The 15,484-nt window shown below is 41.0% G+C and overlaps 1 protein-coding gene and 1 non-coding gene across 2 annotated transcripts in view; one reads left to right on the forward strand and one right to left on the reverse strand.

Annotated features, from left to right (window-relative positions):
- Window positions 1-15,484, forward strand: part of Mrps9 (mitochondrial ribosomal protein S9) — a 55,423-nt gene that overhangs the window by 7,620 nt on the left and 32,319 nt on the right. Inside the window, exon 2 of the mRNA XM_021198499.1 lies at window positions 4,240-4,419. Coding sequence (XP_021054158.1) covers window positions 4,240-4,419 — 180 coding nt within the window. The remainder of the gene's footprint in view (window positions 1-4,239; window positions 4,420-15,484) is intronic.
- Window positions 8,477-8,608, reverse strand: LOC115064132. Its single transcript, XR_003843989.1, has one exon. It is a non-coding gene; the product is annotated as a small nucleolar RNA SNORA17 (small nucleolar RNA).

Raw genomic sequence — 15,484 nt, forward strand, 5'->3', positions numbered from 1 at the left:
CTCCCCCCCCCCCAAAAAAAACCCCAACCAACTAAAAAATCCCTTGTCTTTTTACCACTTTTTACCACAACCATTTTACATTGTCAAGGACATTCTTAATAAGTTTGGGCGAGGTTAATGCCTAAAGGAAGCTGTCAAGGCATGGATTTTGAAGATAGACCAGCAACAAAGCAAAAAATCGAGAGTGGCTGCAGGAAGTGGGAAGGTCTCAAAAATGAAGTTTTAAGAACTGTACAGAAGGTAAAAACCACGGGGTCAGAAATAGATCAAGAAATTTTATATAAGCAGAAAAGATCATTGCCATGACTGAAATGCAGAATATTGGGAAAATTGAGTGGGTATTATTTAATTTCCATAGTTGATAGAAAACTTTAAAAATGTAAACATGAATGGTAAGATAGCAGCTATTAAGATCAATGTAAATAGGATATTTTCATGTATTAAAAGCTCTGGTTATACACATGCACACGCACACACACACACACACACACACACACACACACCCTAGTGGCTAGAATTTAAATGAAAAGTAGAGACATTGCTATTCCAGGGGAACATAAGTAGGAGGTTGACAGGGTTCCATTATGAGCCTACTGTTGAATTCAAGGTAAAGTGCTTCATAAGGTGGGAAAGGTTTTAGTGCTAAAGGATACCCTGTGCTCTAGCGTGTAGCTCTCTTCAACTGCTGCATAAAAGTTGATGGGAAAGGAAAATTGACAAAGAAATTATTACAGACACAGTATGGATGGACTTCTGGGATTATGAAATGCTTGTTTTGTAGTTTCTCCATGTGTACTTTAAACTGTATTACTACTGCCTTCTGAATGGGAAGGATTTAGTGCATTACACCTCTCCTCTTAATCATCTTAGACTATCGCACCCAATTCATAAGGAAAACAGTAGCCATAAGACATGAGTTTACCCCATTGCCTATGATCCCTTGGCTGTAAGCTGGTTTGTTGTTGTTGTTGTTGTTTTGTTTTGTTTTGTTTTGTTTTTTAACATGGTAGAGTTATATTATTGTACCTTTAATTCATGTCTGCCATTTCCCATTCTCCCAAGTTGAGAGTATCATTTGTCAAGCAGTTTTGACCTTAAAAAAAAAAAAAAAAAAAAAAAAAAAAGATTTATTCTTATGTGTCTCTGTGAGTATATGCCATGTATGTGGGTGCCTGAGGAGTCTAGAGAGGGCGTCAGTTCCCCTGGAGCCAGAGTTATAGGTGGTTGTATACTGCTTGATGTGGGTGTTAGGACCAGCAGGTTGTTCTTCAGTTACAGGGTCCTGAGAGAGAAGCAGATCAAAAGATAAGGGGATAGAAGACCTTGGGATCTAGAGGTCTTGCATAAGCCTTATGCCCAGCAAGCTTAGTAAGAAGAACAGCTTCTTATTATTTTGCAGGGAAAAAATAGGACAGAGCCAGCAAAAAGCTGACAGTGGGTCAAAAGTCAGTGGGAGCTAATTGAGAGTGTTTGCTTTGCACTAGAGGAACAAGGAGGACTTCAGACTGATAGCTGGTAGCCCCTTAGGGTAGGAGGAGTTGAGAGTTCTGGCTCTCAACTTCACTAAGGCCCTAGCCCCAGGGTATTACTGACTGCAGAGTACATTCCTGGTTTTAGAGAAGGAGCTATGTCCTCCACACATCAGAGCCTCAGGGAAAGCGTAGGATCAGCCTAGCCCTCAACCCTTTGGAAGAGCAACAAGTTCTCTTAACCATTGAATCGTTTCTCCAACCCAGGTTGTCTGTCTGTCTGTCTGTTTATTTGTTTGTTTGAGACAGGCCCAGGATGACCTCTGACTTGGCATATAGGAATTAAAGTTGTGTGTTGTCATGTCCAACTTCAAGTAAATTCAGACACATACCTCTGTCACAGATCTCTCCTGTGCACAGCCACAGAACCATCTCCTTTCTGGGATGCTCATCAGACCTCTCAACCTCAGCTCTCCTGCAGTTGGACTATTAGCTTCTTACCCTGATTGTGCCTCTCCTCTAGAAGCCCTTACTGCAGATCTTGGACTCCATTCACCTGGGGCAGGCTCAGATCCCGTGCCTGTGGATGGCTGCTGGAAAGTGTAATGTGGTAACCTGAGAGTCTTCTGGGTTAATTAAACCTTGGGTTCAATAAACTGCATTTGAGTGCACTCTCCTCACCATGGCCAAAATATCTGTACTGTGTGTAGATCTTCCTGGTATTGAGACAGTTGAAATGGTAATCTATTGTATTGCTTTGGCCCACAAGTCATGCTTTTGCCTGGATTTTTGAAGCAGAAAAGCATTTTTTAATTGCTTACATAGTAAGATTCCTCATTGCTGAAATTAGACCTAGAATCATAAAAACAACCAGCTAAAAGAATATGTAAAATATTAAACATCTTATATGATAAAATTCCTAGATTGAAGAAATGGGTGCACGACTGCAAGCAAGGGAATTAAAGTAGGCTCTGTCTCTAAAACAGGTTGGCTCGGTCAGTCTCCCTTTCCACAGGGCATGCTCTGAGCTCGCTCATGCTCAAGACTGCAGGCAGTGCCCACCCAGCTCTACCTATGCTATGCTTTCCCCATTACATACCTGCGATAAGGTTTACTCTATGAATTAGACACAATAAGAACTTAACAAGCATAACTAATAACAAAATACAGCAGGTATAGATAGCAGTATATGTTAGATGGATATGTCTCTCCCCACTGGAGAGTAAGCATGCCCCACTCATTCTCTCCTCCTCAGGTAACTGAGACCAGGAAGGACAAAGGCAGGCAGGAGACAGTGCTGGGACCTGAGCCCCTGGGGTCTTGTTTTTACTCATTAATAGTAACACCGTGCAAAGCATCGTTTGGGAATATAATTGTTGAGCAATTATATTTTTCAAAGGTGAAGCTCTGCTTTCCTAAGCAAAAATAAACCAAGGTTTTATGGAATTTTAAATTGCTCTTTTTTGCCCATTAAAGAGTGGGTTAAAATAGTTTTCACTCAATTAATTCAGAGGCTATTCAGAATGTAAGTTTTACTGTTAATTGGGTATTGTAATATTTTCTATTTTTTCTTTCATTTTTGTTGCAACTGTAGTGGCAAATTACTGTAGAATGTTCTGAATTTAGGATTCTCAGAAAGGAAGGAGAAACCTGTAGGAGGGATGGGCCTGTGTGTGTGAAGGAGATTTTTAATGTGTGTGAGACAGGAAGTAAGGGCATTGCTGAGATTGTGACTCTGAAATCTGAGTATTATTAGCAGTGTTTAAAGTTGTTGGGGCAGAGACAAAATGGTGCAGTTCAGATTTGAAGAGAAGACTAGAAAGGTATATCTTATTTTAATATTTGATACTGTCCATTGAAGGTTAAGGGCCACTGCCTTGAGAGTATTTCCTTGTGTTGTAGCATAGGAGGACCCACAACAGCAAGTGTGTGATTACTGCTGCCTCAAGGACGAGAGGGAAAAACAAGACAGAAAGCCCTCATTGGCACAGAGAGCATGTTGAGTCAGGTTTACCAGAAATCTTGACATTGAGTCATTATAGGGTCATTATCTTCATTATCTTCCTTTCTATATGTGTATGATATGAGAGAGAGAGAGAGAGAGAGAGAGAGAGAGAGAGAGAGAGAGAGAGAGAGAGAGAGAAAGTAAAGTCCTAAGCCATACTTTGTGTTTCTCCTTCAAGCAGGGAGTGCCCACAAGGCCACAGCACCATCCTCACCCTCTTGCCTGGTTTATTCATGCATTTGCCTGTTTGCTTGTATGTTCCGAGGTCTGGTTATGTATCCCTGGAGGTATGCCAAGTCTGGAAAACTTGTTCTGTAAACCAGGTCACCCTCATACTTAGAGGTACACCCACCCCGCCAGCACCTCTGCCTTCTGAGTGCTGGTTAAAGGCGCACTGCCTGGTTTTGTATGTTTGTTTGCTTTAAGTGGTGATTTTCTCTTTATTCCTTACGTATCCAGTATGAGAGCTCACTGTCACCAACCAAACAGGACCAAATGTGGTGCTTATAGTCAAGAGGCACGGTCTACTGCTTGCAGGTCTTCTGACTCAGACGTGTTGAGGTGCTACTGAATGCATGTACTTGTAAGGTTTTGAGCAGAGGTTATTTCTAGCACTTTGGTTGGGTGCTGTACCTCTTTTCTTTGTTTCAGAATGCCTGTTAACTAAGGTTGACAAATTATACTTTGTTTTATTTAGAGACAGTGGCCTGCTAATTCACTGTTTAATTTCAAATACTTTCTTTTCTTTCCATTTATGTCCCTTAGCTATCAAAGCTAATACATACCACAGTTGTAACAACAAGGAAAAATGCCCAAGCCTCAAGACAGGAATCATATACAGAAGATTTTATTAAAAAGCAGATTGAAGAGTTCAACATAGGGAAGAGGCACTTAGCCAACATGATGGGAGAAGACCCAGAGACTTTTACTGAAGAGCATGTTGATGTGAGTACAGTTAACTCCAGTGGGAAAGTGATTCTACAGGGCTGTGGTTCTGGACAACACTGCTCTTAGCATAAACCCCTTGACTCTGCAAAGTTTGCATCAGGCTATCAGAATAAGGGAAGATGCCTCTATTGTGACAATTTGGAAACGTATCTTTTTCTTTTTTCTTCCTTTCTGATACTTCATGTTGTTTGAGTAATTTTTAAAATGAATTCTGCTTTGATAAATTTACTTTGGCTTATTTACTATTTGTTTTTATTTTCTGTTTTCACCATGTTCTTCCCCTTGGCTACAGAAAATAATTTAATGTAATATTCAGAACCATAATTTCAAAGAGATATGCCACTCTGTTCAAAGCCTCACAAACTGTGTTCTGTTTTATATTCAAAAATGAGTGGCTTTCTTGATTTTTGATTCAAGGCCATAGAAGCCTCTTAAGTACTTGTAAGTATTTGGGAATGTTACTTTGTTTTGTGTTTAGATGATTATACGTGTTGTAATAAAGTACAGACAAGGAAAATCCCGTAAGTAAGTTTTTGCCAATGTGTTCATTAAATATATATTTAAAATTTCAAAACGAGGATGTGTTCTATGTCTGAGCATTTTGCCTGTATGTAAGTATATTTGCCAATGCACAATTGGTACCCACAGAAGTTAGAAAAGGGCATCAGTCCCTTAGAATTGGAGTTGCATGTGGTTGTAAGCCACCATGTGGGTGCTAGGAACTGAATTCAGAGCCTCTGCAAGAGTGACAGGTACTCTTAACCACTGAGCCATTTCTCTAGCCCCTGACTTTTGTTTTCAAAATTTTTTATATGAGTACTGTTATTAAAATCATTTCTACCCTTCCTTCTTCCCCTCCAACTCCTGAATGTCCCCTTCTCCTTTCTAAATTCATGACTTCTTTATCGTTCCACACACACACACACACACACACACACACACACACACACACACACAGACACACACCCTACTGAGTTGATTAATGTTGCTTTTATGTACTTGTGTTTAGGGCTGACCACAGCCCTTGGGATTGAATAACCCATCAGGGGCTTGTCCCTAGAAAAAAACTGACCTGACCTGACGTGTCTGTCTGTCTTGTCCGTCTTTTCCCTCTACCCATTACTCCCAGCAGCCTCCTATTGCCCAGGGATGGACCTTGTGAGATTTTTTCCTAATTACATTGGCATATTGACTGGTAGTATTGTTAGCCCATCTTGTTAGCAATGATATTGTTGAGGTTTCATGGGCATAGCTTGCTTGTCCTGTGTAGATACTACACATTAGGCACCCCTATGTGTAGCACTATGGCTCTTACAGTCTTTCTACTCTCTCACAATATTCCCTGAGCAGTAAGTGTAGGGGTTATATTATAATTATATCATTTGGGGTTGTGTATACCATGGCCACTTATTTTATACATTTTAACCAGCTGCAGATCTTTATTCTGTAATGGTCTTCGTCTGATGCAAAAAGAAGCTTCTTGGGCTGGAGAGATGGCTCAGTGGTTAAGAGCACTGAATGCTCTTCCAGAGGTCCTTAGTTCAGTTCCCAACAATCACATGGTGGCTCACAACCATCTATAGTGGGATCTGATGCCCTCTTCTGGTGTGTCAGAAACAGACAGGTACTCACATGGAATAAATAAACAAATCTTTAAGGAAAAAAAGAAGCTTCTTTGATGAGGGGTGGTAGTTACACTCAGCAGGCTGGGTGACCCTAGCTAGCCATGGAGTGTGGGATGGCTGGGCGGGGGTGGGGCGGGGGGTGGGAGGTACTTTTAGCTTTATTAGACTTCTCAGAGAAGGAAGCAGGGAATTTAACAACTGAACAGTTGAATCTTACTTTTTAAAAGCAAAATCTAATATTGCTTTATATTTTAACTGAAGAATTACATTTTTTAAAACTTTGTATTGGTTCTTTGTGAATTTCATATCAGGCACCCCAATCCCACTCATTTCTCCCTTCTCTCTTACCCGCCCGACACCCTTGCAACTTCCTCCCCAACAGGGGGAAAAATTTCGTGTGGAAGCTGCAGTGTGTCACAGTATGCCCCACAGGATACCCCTTTTCTACTCTTCCCTGCTTGCAGATGCTCATTGCAGTAACTTGTTTTGATATGATATGGGGCCTCTGGCTTCTGCTACTCTAGTGATACTGGAATCTCACTGGGACTTCTCTGTTGTTGCCCTGTGTCAGATCTTTGGATCTAAAGGACCAGCCCTTCATGCATTCCAGCAGTTCATGGATGGTGTAGATGTCTGGGTGGGCCAATTCAAAGCCCTGGATCTGGGCCTGAGAGGTATCTGGCTCACCCATTCTCCTGCCCTCAGGGCCAGCTCACTAGCAACAACACCCACCCCAACCCTCAACCAGGGCCAGCTCTACTCTGCTGCCCAGGTGAGATACAGGGCCTGCTCTCCCAAGGTTTGCAGCTGGTGAGGTACATGACCAACATTTCCACTCTCATGAATCCAGATCTAGCTCTTCTGCCTGCCTTATATGGCAAAGGGCTAGGGAGGGGAAGAGGGCGCTTCTCCCTTATCTGTGCTATCACCCAGCAGAAAGAAGCAGGGCTGGCTCTCCCATAATCCCCACATCCGGGGCCAGCTCTACTCTGGTGCCCAGGTGAGGTGTAGGACTTACTTCATGAGTGCTGGGCCAAGGCCAGATCTCCTGCTCTGATGACCCTAGTTCTCCTGCCTGCCATTGGTGGCAAGGGAAATGTGGGGGTGATCTCTCCCTCACTGTACAGAAGACAAGTGATTGGGCCAGCTCTCACCCAGGCTCAAGCCCTCAGGGCTGGCTCACATATCACACCCTCCCACCCCCATCCTGCCCCACCTCACCACCATGTGCTCTACTGTGCTGCCCAGGCAAAGTGCTGGCCACTCATCTGAGTGCTGCAGCTGGTGAGGGGCAGGGCCAGCTCTCCTGCTCTCATGACTCCAGGGCCAGCTCTTCTATGATGTCTAGGTGAGGGGTGTGGCCATTTCTGCACAGTGGTCAGACATCAGCATGTCCCTAGCCAGCAGCCCAGACTAGGGATGTCCCTCTGGCTTTTGGTGGTAACAAACCTTTGCTGCTTCAGGGACATAGGCCCATATATGACCCTGGTGGCAGCACAGGACAGAACCCAACCATGCTTGGTCCCAGGTGGCATCACACCAGGCTGCTCCTCACTACCCTTAACTCTTCAGTTCTGCCTTCATTGTACCCGCATCCTTTTGTTTCTCTTTCTCTTCTCTGTCTCCACCACTTACTTGCTCTTCTTAGAGGTGCCCCGGATCTCTAACTATCTAGGGTCTTCTCAGGAGTGGTTTCAGGAGTGCTATTTCCTGCTCACGCATTATGGTGTAGGTCAGGGGTCCTCTCTGGCATGGCCTGTGTGTTGTTGTCCTGTCTGTGCCGCACCCCCCCCCCCAACCTCCCACCTGTCTGGTGCCTGACTGGTGGTTGTCTCATGCTAGCTTCCTGTCCAGACCCCATGGCACTGGTCTAGTGGCCATTTTGTGTGCCCTTCCCCCAGCCTTGAGTGGGCTAAGCAGATCTTGAGTACTCACCACAAGGTTTTACAGCCTAGGTGGGGTTGCAGCAGTTGCAGATTCCAACTGGACCTTTGAGGGATTGACCACCTGCTGAGCCTGCTTTGCAACTAATCCAGCTGAGACAAAGGATGGGTCTGTGGGTTCTCTCTCTCTAAACACAGTGCTGAGTATAAAACCTTGAGCCTTGATCAGAAACTTTGTCTTGGCTTCATCCTTCTCTTCAGGTCCTTTTTCCAAAAAGCTTCAAAGCATCAGGTCCCCTTTCATTTCCAGGTCCCTTTTTAGGTAACCCAGTTAATCTATAGCCACTGGATGGCCACAATTTCTGGCTCGCTCCTTGCCTGGCCTGCCTGGGGTAGCTCCATTGGAAGGACTTCATGTGAAGGTTGTCTGCTTAGGGTTCACTCCTGACTTGGGGGCCCTCAGTCCCAGGCGGAGTTCTTCTAGTCTCCCACTTGCTCCAACATGGTACTGGGCTGGTGGTTGTCTCAAATTCCTTTTTTTCAGGGACTGTTAGACTTGTAGTCATTCAGATGTTCACAGGTCAGAACACTTAGTATAGACATAGCCTCTCTCCTCTCTGCCACCTACTGATGCACATGTGACACAGCAGCCACACCTGCAACATTTCTAAGGGGAGGAAAGAGTAACATTTTTACCTTTTTTTTTGTAATTTTAACTTTCTGAGTGATGTGAATATAGTCTGAGAAGTTTATCATTAGAATTTTGTCATTTTGCAATGAGTGCTTTTGCACAAACTAAAAAGGTTATTATATTATTAGCCAATATAATTTATAGGACTACTTTCATATATGGTCTCTGCCATTGACTGAAACATTATTCACTATGTGACTGAGTATAGTTACCATGGAGGATTGATTCTAAATCCCCACTCATACCAAGATCTCAATATAAAATTGGTGTGTGTGTGTACACACATGCACACCAGAAGAAGACAATCAGAACCCAACTGAACCTAGGTCCTCTGCAAGAGCAGTAAGTGCTCTTAACCACTGAGCCATACCACCTGCCCTTAGGCATCTACTTTCTATCATTTGCTTGTTTGAGAACTTGTTGTATAAATAGAACCATACCACATTTAGTCTTTTGTGACTTAGCACAGTGGTTTCAATATTTGCTCAGTTTGTAGCAGTATTTCCATTCCTCTGTATTACTGATTTTCCACTGTTGGGATGGAAAACTTCCCCTTCAGTTGATAGGTGTTTGGACTGTTTGTCTCCTGGGAATACTGCAGCTGTGAGCACGTGTGCTCTGAGTGCACACTGTTGTGTCAACATTCTTTTTACTTCTTTTGGATATTTACTATCATTGCTATGCTAAAGTCATGAAGATTTGCCTTCCTCTTTTGATTTTGGGGTTTTATGATTTTACCTCTTACATTTAAGTTGTTGAAAGAAGAGGTCCAGTGTCCTCTTTTACATGTGGATACTTTCTTATTCCAACATCATTTATTACAAGGAATTATTTTCATCCATTGAATTCTTTTGTCATTTTTTTAAACCAAATACCAACTATGTAAACATGTGAAGGTTTTATTTCTGAACCCTCTGTTCATTCTGTCTGTGTCTGTCTGTCTATCTCCCTCCCTCCCTATCTACCTTTCTGTTGTGTTAGTTTGGTTTTTAAGAACAAGGTTTCTCTGTGTAGCCCCACCAGGCTGGCCTTGAACTCAGAGAGCCTGCTTCTGTTGGGTTTAGAGGTGTTCACCACCACCACCCAGCTCATAATCTATATTTTTATTCTATTGCTAGTGTAGTAAGTCTGTTTTGATAGTTGTAGCTTTGTAGTGCATTTTAAATTGGAAAATATAGATGTTCTTGTCTGCTGTTCTTGTAAGATAATTCTGGTTATTGTCTGCCTCTGAATCTTTGAAAATTTAGGAGTAGTTTGTTGCTTTCTGCAAGAAGCCACTTAGAGTTGTTGTTTAGAACTTTGCTGAATGGCTATACCAGTTTTGGAACTGTTGCCACCTAAAGTTTAAATTCTGATCTATGAGAACAATAGATCAGGCTAGTTTAAATTTTTAGTATCTCTTAGGAGCATTTTGTAGTTCCCACAGTCTAAATTTGGTGCTTGTTAATCTTATTTCTTTGCCTTTGTTTCTTAAAAAAAAAAAATCCCATAAGAAGAATTATTTTCTTACTTTCTGTATTCTTCAAGTATGTAAAATTGATTTTTTTTTTTTTTTTTGGTAGAAAGATGTCTGTTTTGTAAGTTTACCTTAAATGTGCAGTGCTGCTGAGATGACTTCCTGAATGGTCAGTTTGCCTAAGATTTCTGTCGTTTCACTTTGGAAATACATAACACTGTATTTGTTTTCCGTCTGAATGCCTTTTAATTTCTTTTTCTTGTCTACTTTTTTCTAATGGAACAGAATGTGAAAGTAGACACTTCTATCTTGCACTGGCGCTTAGAAGAAAATGTTCATTAGTTTACAGTTGTGTAGGAAGCTAGTCCCAAGCACTTTGTAGCTGCTATGTCACATTCAGCAAGTTACTTTACATACCTAGCTTGTTGAATCTTTTTGTTGTTAACATGATGAATATTGCTTAACACTTTTTCTGTGACCATATGTTGTCTTTTATTCTATTATCCCACCTAGTCTATCATGCTAATTAATATTCAGATATTAAAATAACATCTGTGTTCATGAGATAATTCCAGTCCATCAGTTTGTGATGTATTTGGTTTGTGAGCATTTTGTTGTGGATTTTCGAGTCTGATACTAGTTCATAGCTCTTTGGGTTTAGGGTCCCTTTTTTTTTCTCTATGTAGGAGGAGGAGGAGGCTTTGAACCTCTGATCCACATGCCTCAGCCTCCCCAGTGGTAGATTATAGGTGTGTGCCAACATGTCCATGTTACATTACCTTTTGATGCGCCTGGAACATAAGTAGCCTTATGTTTTGAAAGAATGACAGTCACTCAGCAGTTTCATTGTTCTATCTAAAGAGTAAGCATTTTCTAAAACCATGACAGACGATGAAGAGCCAGTAGAAAAACCCTCCTGATCTGCCCGTGACCTAACAGGCTTCTGCGTGTCTGGAATCCACCGAGACGGCTGGAGAAGCAGTGAGGAGACGCTGTACCAGCTACTGTGGCCTTGAAACAAAGCTGGTGTCTCTGTGGGCTTCAAAATTATTTCTGTGCAGTTTATTTTTCTTTAATAAATAAACAGAAGGTTTATCTATGGAGGGGGAGGTAGATATTTTCACACTATATTAAAAATGAATTATGTTTTTTGGAGTTGCTAGTTCATTACTTAATGTTTACTTTGAATATTAGCTTAGAAAATTAAAACTGTTGTTGGTAACTGTTTACATACTGTAGACATGGCCTATAACTTCATTCAATTACCTAATTAAAAGTTTATGATAACTATAATTTTCACAGGTAAATTAAGTGACATTGAGAGTATTAGTTATTTTACATATTTTCTTAGAAATTGATTTGCCTTATTACTTTGCTAATGCTGAAGTAGTAGGATCCCCCAAACATGCTATGTATTAGGCAAATACATTTAAAACTCGAAACAATTTTTTATGGATTATAATATCATAAAATGTTTTTGTTGAGGTGTCAGTGACAGATACACATTTGAAGACCATTTAGTCTGTTGTGGGTTTTTGTTGCTGTTGTTGTTGTTGTTTTGTATTGTTTTGTTTTCGAAACAGGGTTTCTCTGTATAGCCCTGGCTGTACTGGAACTCACTTTGTAGACCAGGCTGGCCTCGAACTCAGAAATCTACCTGCCTCTGCCTCCCGAGTGCTGGGATTAAAGGCGTGTGCCACCACGCCCGGCTAGTCTATTGTTTTAATAACAGCTTTAGCCAATTAAGCAATGAAATCATGAGTTAATATTTAAAAAAATCCTATTGCTTTTAAAATAGACTTTTTAAATGGAGTTGGATTTCTCTGAGGAATATAGATGCACAATATGCAGAATCTTGATGTTATATTGGTTCGTATTTGTGATAAACTTGTTAGAGTTGTAGCAGTACAGGAAGCTATAGTACCTAGGCTGAGAAGGTTCCTTGCAGGGTCTCTAAAGCTGTGATTTTTAATAGGTCACATTGATTTTCTCATCAGAGTGTAAGGAGCATGAGCATGATAGAATGTTACTGTTCTCATCAGTATTGTAGTGACAAATAGCATTTACTGCAGCTAGAGCATGGTACAGTGTTACTGTTCTCATCGTATTGTAGTAACAAATACCTTCTACGACAACTAGAGCCATTACATATGCCCCAGTTACCTTGTCACACTGTGCCTTCCTCAAGTGTGCATTAGGCAGAACCACTTGAGATACTGTTGAATACAGTAATTTGCCATTGATTGATTTCTTGGTCTCCTGTAGGATGGTCTGGCTTACCTAGACCCATACCCAAAAGCCCATACGGAAGTGAGTGTTTGCCATTTCCTCGATGACAGTGACATAGTTCTTCAGTGCTAGACTGTGCTGCTGTGATTGATCAGCTTCACTGAGTCTCACATTTTATTACAATTAACTCTTGGCCTTTTGTTAATTTAGTGGATTCCCTTTGGCATTTTAGAAGGAGACATAAAAGCAGACGCTGACAGTGACAGTGAGCTCTCATCAGAGCACTGCAGTTATCCACTCAGAATGCTTTCTCTTTCCTCTTATAAGAGCCTTAGGTGTGCACACACACACACACACACACACTCACACACATATATTGAAAGGGAGACGGTATAGGTGATGAGCTGCATTTGGCAAATTCCTCATGAAAAGCTGCTTAGGTATTTCCAAAGATAAAAACAATTTATCAAAAAAAAAAAAAAGAATTTTGAATTTTAAACAGCCATTGCACTTGCTATTATGTATTTAGATGTCATAATGCTTTTCTCTCATATGTGTTTATTTCTAACATATTAATTAAAATAAAATACTGTAAGTTTTCCCTTTTTTACTATATCAGGAGTTCAGTATTTCACAAAAGGGAGTTTTCCTGTTAAGGAAAAGAACTACCACAGATGGAAAACCTGCGTGTGAGATGCTCGCAAGGAGCTTCATCTGCTGTCAACTGTAATCTTCTCCAGCAGCCCTGAGGTGTCCTCAGTAGTGAGCCTTATCCGAAGCTATGCTCTGAGCAGTTTTCAAGATCAGGGTTTGGGGTTCGCAGCTTCTGAAGTCAATTGCAGTCTCATTCATAGAGCTGAGTGAACTTGGTGTTTGCCTTAGGATTTCCCTTCCACTCTGACTGCTCACTCCGGGCTGGTAGTGCATGTTTGCCCCTGTTGTGAATGGCCAGGCTTTGCCCTCTGTTACTGATGCTTGCCCTCTTTTCCTGTCTGTGTCTGTCTGTATATCCACCTCTAGCTTAGCTTCTGGCATAACTGAATTTGTTAGGAATGTGAATTACATTGGAGAGCAATTGATGTCTACTTTTCAAAGTTACCTTAGAGAATCGAGCTTGAGTAGAAATCTGGCTTCACTGAATGTTGCATATATAATTTATGTGTGAAAATTATATTCAGCTAATATTACTATTGTTTCTTATAAGGCATTTTAAAGGGTACTAAGTATTGTAGCAAAAATGAAAAGAAATATGATGAATATTTTTTTTAAATAAAAACAGCTCTTGACACTATTTGTATTAACTTTAGAATTCTATCACTTGGAACTTGTGTTATTTTTAAGGCTACAGTAATATATGTTTAGAATTTCTTAGTAATTACTTGCTATATCTAGCTATGTGAGTACAAGCCTGCAATCCCGGTATCTGGGAGTTTAGGGGCATTTGGTATATACTAGGTGTTGGGCTAGCCTAAGCTACAGCAGACCCTGTCTGAAACAACAAAAATTTTAAAAACTTTATGATAATTGTTCTTAATTTTTGTATTAAATTTATGTGGGAAATGTATTTTTAATTTTTTTGAGGTTTACTTATTTTTATTTTATGTGTATGTGTGATTTTCCTGCATGTATATCTATGCCTGCAGTGCCTGTGAAGGCTAAATAAGATGTTAGATTCCCCCTTGTAATTGCAGTTACAGAAGGCTGTGAGCTACCTACCATGTGGATGCTGGGAATCAAATGAGGGTCCTCTGAAAGTGCTCTTAACTACTGAGCCATCTTTCAGCCATTGTCTTAGTATAAATAGCAAATTAAAATGAAATTAATAACTGACAGGTAGAAATTTTCCCTTACTTTCTACATAATGATTTAATTTTTGCCTACTAACCTTGAATTATATTAAAAAGAAGCTTAAGAACCTTTGGTTCTCACCCACTGAGCTGGTCCAGGCTGCTGAGAACACTCAGAAGCTGGAGCAGAGAAGGGCAGATACTGGAAACAGTTGGTGGTGTGTGTGTTGTTGCCAAGTCTGTTCTAGGACTCACTATGTAGATCACAGGCTACTGCCATATGTTGATGGGTGTGTAAAATTATCTGTCAGGTACAACAGTGAGCTGAGTGGATTTATGTAGTGGATAGGAGTTAGAGAAGAGCAGTCTCTGTGGACTGTGAAAGCTGTAAGAAACGAACAGCTCATGAGTGTGGGACATTTGACAGTGCACGTTTCCTTCCTGAACCAAGGGCAGAGATGGGCTGGGGAATGGTGTGATCCAGTACTTGTAGATCTTCTGGATGCTGGGGCACACTGTGAGCAACCCTGCCTACTGACCTGCCAGGCATGTAAAGTCATGCCCAATACTGTATTTTCCTTTCACTAAGCACATAGAGGTGATAAATTCTAGGTTGGAGATATTGGTTTAATATTAACTGTGAGGAACACAGACGTGTGCTCATTCTTACTACTGCCTTTATTTGGGAATAAGAAGGTAAGTTCTACATTACTGTACAATTTCAGGAAGAAAGCCAGCAAACTGATGTATAACACTGCTGAAGTCTACCAATTACTTTTTAATTGGTATTATAGACCTCATTCTAAGCCAGAATGTTTTATTCTCCTTAGTGTGAACGTGCTGTATGAAGTTTCTCTAATTGATTTGCTGTGCCCATTCCATTTGATGTATCATTTTTCACAATATTTCATAATTTGTGCTCACTTCTAATGAACAGAGTCGTTAGGACAGGCATGTCTAAGTACAACTGACAGCTAACATTAGGTGCCAGATGCAGTTTATAAAGCTATGTAGAACTGTGGAGAACAGTTTAAATAAATTAGCACCTGTACATTAGTCTCACTTGCTGGTAATTTATAAGCGAATCAGTAGAGATGACATTTAGGTAAGTCATTGATCAAGTTAACAGCTGCATACCCACTGCCCAGCTGGGATACCTAATTAATAGAGATTGCATTCCTGACCCATTGCTTCTGGGCTGAGCCTAAGACTGTAGACAGATACAGTGCGTTCATTTTAGGAAACTGTTGAGTTGCCGATATTATGATTAAAACAAAAATTACATATTTTAAAAAAGAGATGCCGGGCGTGGTGGCGCATGCCTTTAATCCCAGCACTTGGGAGGCAGAGGCAGGCGGATTTCTGAGTTCGAGGGCAGCCTGGTCTACAGC

Source organism: Mus pahari, chromosome 5 (assembly GCF_900095145.1).
Source record: "Mus pahari chromosome 5, PAHARI_EIJ_v1.1, whole genome shotgun sequence".
Classification (NCBI taxonomy): domain Eukaryota; kingdom Metazoa; phylum Chordata; class Mammalia; order Rodentia; family Muridae; genus Mus; species Mus pahari.